At 45.1% G+C, this 6,000-nt stretch overlaps 1 protein-coding gene across 1 annotated transcript in view; it reads right to left on the minus strand.

Moving 5' to 3' along the window:
• Positions 1 to 5,639, minus strand: part of GTF3A (general transcription factor IIIA) — a 28,278-nt gene extending 22,639 nt beyond the window's left edge. The window contains exons 1-2 of the mRNA XM_074387354.1: positions 5,626 to 5,639; positions 4,776 to 4,843 (exon numbers count right to left, since the gene is read on the minus strand). Of these exons, the coding sequence (XP_074243455.1) occupies positions 4,776 to 4,843; positions 5,626 to 5,639 (82 nt within the window). The remainder of the gene's footprint in view (positions 1 to 4,775; positions 4,844 to 5,625) is intronic.
• Between the last annotated feature and the right edge of the window lie 361 nt (positions 5,640 to 6,000).

A 6,000-nucleotide genomic window follows, 5' to 3' on the forward strand; every position in this document is an offset into this window, starting at 1 on the left:
TGAAGAAATTATACAGGAGTGGTAATATGGCCGGGTGTGGTGGCTCATGCCTGTTATCCCAGCACTTTGGGAGGCCGAGGTGGGTGGATTATGAGGTCGAGTTCAAGACCAGCCTGATCATATGGTAAAACCCCATCTCTACTAAAAATCCAAAAATTAGCCGGGCCTGGTGGCACGTGCCTGTAGTCTCAGCTACTCAAGAGGCTGAGGCAGAAGAATCGCTTGAACCTGGTAGGCTGACGTTGCATCGTCATAAGCCAAGATTGCGCCACTGCACTTCAGCCTGGGCGACAAAACCAAACACCATCTCAAACAAACAAACAAACAAAAACAAAAGGGGTAGCAATAAACAACAAGACTTAATCTCCAGAATGTAGCCCACCCATAACATTAATGCCCACATGGACGGAATGGCTGTCTCTATGGAATGATTTCGGGGGTTTAAGAAAGGACTTCACCCCACAATAGTTCTTCTCCTTCAAGCTTGAAGGCACACAAGTTGTTGGATACCTGGAGAAGCAAAGCGAATCTTCCTGGGAAGCTGCACATCAGCACCCACCAGCACAGTTTTCTAGGACCCCCTGCGGTTGAACAAGTTGGGTTTATTGCCCATCCCATGTGATGTACAAATCTGGAAAAGTCTGGCTGAGAGATGCAAATTGCAACATATTGAACTATATTTTAGGACCTGCAGGTATTTCGAGGTTACCACCCAAGTCCTCTCAGATCCTCTTACATCTCAGAGGTAGGTCACCAGCCTTCTGGGTGCCCTGGGGTGCAGGAGCCTCTCCGCCTGTGCCCTTAGCGCCCTCCACCCTCTCCATCTCAGTGCCTGGCCCTCCGAAGCTGCTGGAGGGAGTGACAAAGCCCAGCATCCCTTCCTGGAGCTTGAGCAGGTTCCGGGGCAGTCTGGGATGTGCTTCTCCCGCCCTTACCAGTTTCCCCTGGGAGCACTTTCTTAATAAGTCACTTGCACACCAGTCTCCATCTCAGGGTCTGCTTCTGGGGAACTCAGAGTCAAATCATTTTTATAAAGCTTATTGTGAAAAACGATGTGCCATCATCCCCTGGATTCCCTTCCATTTCTTGTTCTTCAGAAGCAACCATTCATTCTACGTTTGTTTTAGCTTTTTTCTCCCTATGTTCCTTCAGATCTCTAAATAACATTCCTATGGTGCTACTTCCTGATTTGTCAGTCTTAGGCACTTCTGTTGATTTCCCTCTATGGAATATGACAGACAGTTAAGTTCCCATCCTCCATCCCCACCCCCACCTTCAGCTCACCTCTTTCTCTCCATTTTCCTGATATTATTGCAAGACAATACTAGGTTACTCTTATATAGAACTTACTACGTTCCTGGCATTGCTCTAGGCATTTTATACATGTTAATTCACTCAATACTCCCTCAAGCCCTAGATAACAAGTTCTGCGATGATCCCCATTTTACAGATAAAGAAACTGAGTCCCACAACTAGTAGGTGGTGGATACAGATTTGAACATAAACGGTATGTTTCAGAGTCTATCTGTTATGCCATAATTTTAGTTAGACCAATCTTCAGTATTTATACTAATATGATTACACCAGTGCTATCCAGATGGCAAACTGTGATTTCTCTTTTCTTCTTGCAAAACTTTTTATTTTACCCAGAGTCTAAAATTATTTTTTGTTTGTTTGTTTGTTTATCTGGTCTTTTGTGTCTTATAAACATCACAAATTCAACTTATCTGAGTCGCAGCTTAATATCGCATCAGGTATTTGACCAATTTTACCTTCGGGAGAAATTTCTCCTGGAGCACTTCTCAAACTCCTTACTTGAGAAGGAGTCTTGGCCTCCCAAAGTGCTGGAATTACAAGCATGAGCCTCTGCACCTGGCCTCTCCTGGAGCACTTCTGACCTATTCCCATGTGAACTGGGAACCTGCTTCCAGAACCTGCTCCAGAGCCCTTATCCTGGGATCCCCTCTTCTGATTATTCATGGGCTTCCCTTTGCCCCTCTCCTATTTCCTGGATCCCAAGTCTTTGTCTTTCCTGGTTTACTTTTTTGTCTTGATGGAATGCTCTGTAGCTTCCTGGAGATGGGAGAAGTCGACACAGGAAGGAAAATTGGGGAAACTTTGTATATCTCAAAATGTCTTTTGGTTAAGCGCAGTGGCTCGTGCCTATAATCCTCGTACTTTGGGAGGCTGAGGTGGGTGGTCCACTTGAGCCCAGGAGTTTGGGACCAGCCTGGGCAACATGGAAAAACTCCTCTCTATAAAAAAATTACCTGGGTGTGGTGGCACCCACCTGTAGTCCCATCTACCTGGGAGGCTGAGGAGGGAGGATCACCTGAGCCTGGAGGTCAAGGCTGTAGTGAGCCATGATCACACCACTGCACTCCAGCCTGGTGATGGAGACCTTGTCTCTAAAATAAATAAATACAGCTGGGCGCGGTGGCTCACACCTGTAATCCCAGCACTTTGGGAAGCCGAGGTGGGCAGATCACGAGGTCAGGAGATCGAGACCATCCTGGCCAACATGGTGAAACCCTGTCTCTACTAAAAATACAAAAAAAAAATTAGCTGGGTGTGGTGGTGCATGCCTGTAGTCCCAGCTACTCAGGAGGCTGAGGCAGGAGAATTGCTTGAATCCAGGAGGTGGAGATTGCAGTGAGCCGAGATCGTGCCACTGCACTACATCCTAGGTGACAGTGCAAGACTCCGTCTCAAAATAAATAAATAAATAAAAATGTCCTTTGTCTGCCTACCCTCATAATTCACTGATTGCTTAACTGACTGTAGAATTCTAAGTTTGAAATATCTTTTCCTCAGCATTTCAAAGGCATTGCTTCATTGCCCTCTAGTTTCCAGCATTCTGCTGGAAAGTCTCAAGACATTTTGACACCTGATCCTTGTGCCTCTACTGGCTTTGTTTTTCCTCAAGCACTCTGGAAATATTTAGGATCTTCTCTTTCTACTCAGTTGTTCTGAAATGTCTCAGTGACATGCAACGATGTATCTTGATGTGGTCTATTTCATCCATTGAGCTGGGTACAAAGTGGGTTCTCATTATCTAGAAATCTGTATCTGTAGTTTTAGGAGCTATTCTTGAATTACTTCCTGGATGCTGCCCTCTAATCCTCTAGTGTTTTCACCTTTTCCTTAGAAAGTGTTTCATTTCTTTTTCTTTTTTTCTGGGAGATTTCTCCAGCTTTATTTTCTAACCCTTTTATTAAATTTTTAAAATATTCTATAATATTCTATCATATTTTTATGTTTTAAAATTTCTGCTATGTTTTAAATTTAATCCCTGCTTGTTATTTTTTCATAGCATCCTGTTCTTGTTTCACGCATGTGCTATCTTCTCATCTATTTGAAGATATTAACAGTAGCGATTTTGAAATTTGAAACTCCCTGCGTGGTCTGTTTCTTCTACTTTGCATTCTTCTCTTCACACTGGTCCCTGTCTTACATCAGATAATTCTTCAGCTATTTGGTGATCTTCTGGGACTCAGAACACACCACCCCAAAATACCTAGGAGATTAGAAGATACCACCCCCAAAATATACTTCTTTGGCATGTTTTGAGCTGGTTATTCTGGGAAACTGCAGATACAGGAGTAGTTCTGAAAACGTATCCTTTTGTAAATGAAAGTAACATCTAGAAAGAAAATCTAGCAAAAGTATCTGTATCAGACCTTATGTGGTGGTACATACCTATAGTCCCAGCCATTCAGGAGGCTGAGGTGGGAGGATCGTTTGAGCCCAAGAGGTTAAGGCTGCAGTAAGCTATGATCACACCACTGCACTCCACCCTGGGTGACAGAGCAAGACCTGTCTCAGATAAACAAACAAAGAAACAAAAAAACTCTGTCTTACAATGTCATAACTTCTTTTAAAAAGTGAAAACAAAAAAGCATCTGTATCAAGAAGAGGGATGCTGCAGACAACTTTTAGTACCTGAAAGACCTTTTATCTGCACAAGACAACCTTTGTTCACCATGCATTCCCACCCCCCTTCCTCCCATAACTTGTCGCCCCCTCCTGCTAGAAGCCCGGAGACCCTGTTTCTTTCTGTAGCTCCGGATGGGATATAAGCTTTGGTCATCTGGCCCTTCTTCAAGTCTTATATATCGTGAGACTGCTGTGCATATGTACCATAATTAAACATGGTTTTTCTCCTGATAGTCTGTCTTATGTCCATTTAATTATTTGTAGCCCAGCCAAAGAGTGGAGGGAAGCCCTTTTTCCCTCCCCTACAGATCCCTGGCTGCTTTCTCATATTTAATTAAAACTGGCCAGGCACAGGGCCTCACACCTGTAATCCCAGCACTTTGGGAACCCACATGGGCAGACCATCTGAGATCAGGAGTTCGACACCAGCCTGACCAACATGGTGAAACACTGTCTCTGCTAAGAATACAAAATTATTTGGGCATGATGGTGGATGCCTGTAATCTCAGCTACTTGGGAGGCTGAAGCAGGAGAATCGCTTGAACCCGGGAGGCAAAGGTTGCAGTGAGCCGGGATCCCACCATTGCACTCCAGCCTGGGCAACAAGAGCAAAACTTTGTTGAGCAAAACTAAAAAAAAAAAAACTGAAGTTCTGGATTCATGAGTGATGAGCAAGGGCTGGTCTGTTTCACTGGGAGCCTGGTGTCTGTAGGGCTTTCCTCTTGGGGTGGTCACAGCTTTCAAGGCCCTGCACATGGCTTTCTTCTGGCTGCTGGTTATGGGGAAAGAAAGCAGGAGTTGTATAGACTTTTCCTTAGTTTCTGTACCCCCAACTGTACCATTCCCATCAATCCAGCGACCCGGTGCTTTTTCATCTTCATTGGGTGTAACTATCTCCAGGCTTCTTCTGGAAAGGAAAAGGGGAAATTGCCCACAGTGAGGAGTGAGTGCATTTGTGTGTGTGTTGTTGCATGTTGTAAGACCTAAAATATCATGTGCTGTGTGATGTCTTTGAGTCTCACAGGACCCAAAGGCCTAACCATGACTTTCCCTGCTCTGGCCAGATATGATCCCCCAAGCAACAAAGCACCCCCACCTGGCCAGTTCCACTCTCGGCCAGGCCAGCAGCACTCCACCCAATCCTCCACCTAACAAGCTTCACCTCCTTGCCAGTCTATGGAATTCTTCAAACAAACCAATCGCATCCTCCTGTGGGAGCCAGGGGGCACCTCACTGTCCTGTGACTATAAAGGCCCCTCCCACAGCCCCTACAGGTTCACTCTAGTGCAGCACTGTGTGGCCTTGCACGGTGTGTGGCGTCCTCCTCCCCAGGCTGTGAGTGTGTGTGACTGATGAACTGTGGCCATCTCATCAGCCTGGTGCTGGATGCCATGTGCTCAGCCATCTCGTACTGTTTAGGGCAGAAGATCCTCCTCACTAACAGGGTTACTAGAAGACAGTCAGTACAGAGTGTGTGTCTGTGTGTATGTGTGCATGCGTGCATGTGTGCAGTGTACTTAGGGCTCTAACTTCTTAAACAGACCTTCCGTCAGTTTTTCCTTTTCTAGCACCTCCCCTCTTCTAGCGGAAAGATAATAAACGCTGCTGTCAGACTGCCTGGAACTGGATTCTAGTTCTATTCTGCTTCCTGATGGTGTGGCCTTGGCAAGTTATTCAACTTTTCAGTACCTCAGTTTCCTCATCTGGGAAATGGGAATAAATAAGGGTGCAGGCTTATTGTGATGAGTCAATGGCACTACATGCAAAGGGCTTGCTTTGGGCTTCTTATTAAAGATGGCGAATTGAATGTGAGCGTTCCTTCTGCTTCCTCTGAATCCTCAAATAAGTAATGGTGAGGTCCTTTTTCAAAAAGCGTATTAACCCAGAAGGACAAATGAACCAGAGACAAGAGACTGTAGCAACAACATTTTTAGATGCTGGAAAGCAAACGTGGATGGTAAATGATTGAACACAGGCAAGAAGCTATGGGGAGAATTGAATAAGACAGTCACATGCAGTAAAACTACCGTGGAAAGCTTTAGGCTGGTAGAAAAAGAAAATACT

This window comes from Saimiri boliviensis, chromosome 16 (genome assembly GCF_048565385.1).
Source record: "Saimiri boliviensis isolate mSaiBol1 chromosome 16, mSaiBol1.pri, whole genome shotgun sequence".
In the NCBI taxonomy this organism is placed as follows: domain Eukaryota; kingdom Metazoa; phylum Chordata; class Mammalia; order Primates; family Cebidae; genus Saimiri; species Saimiri boliviensis.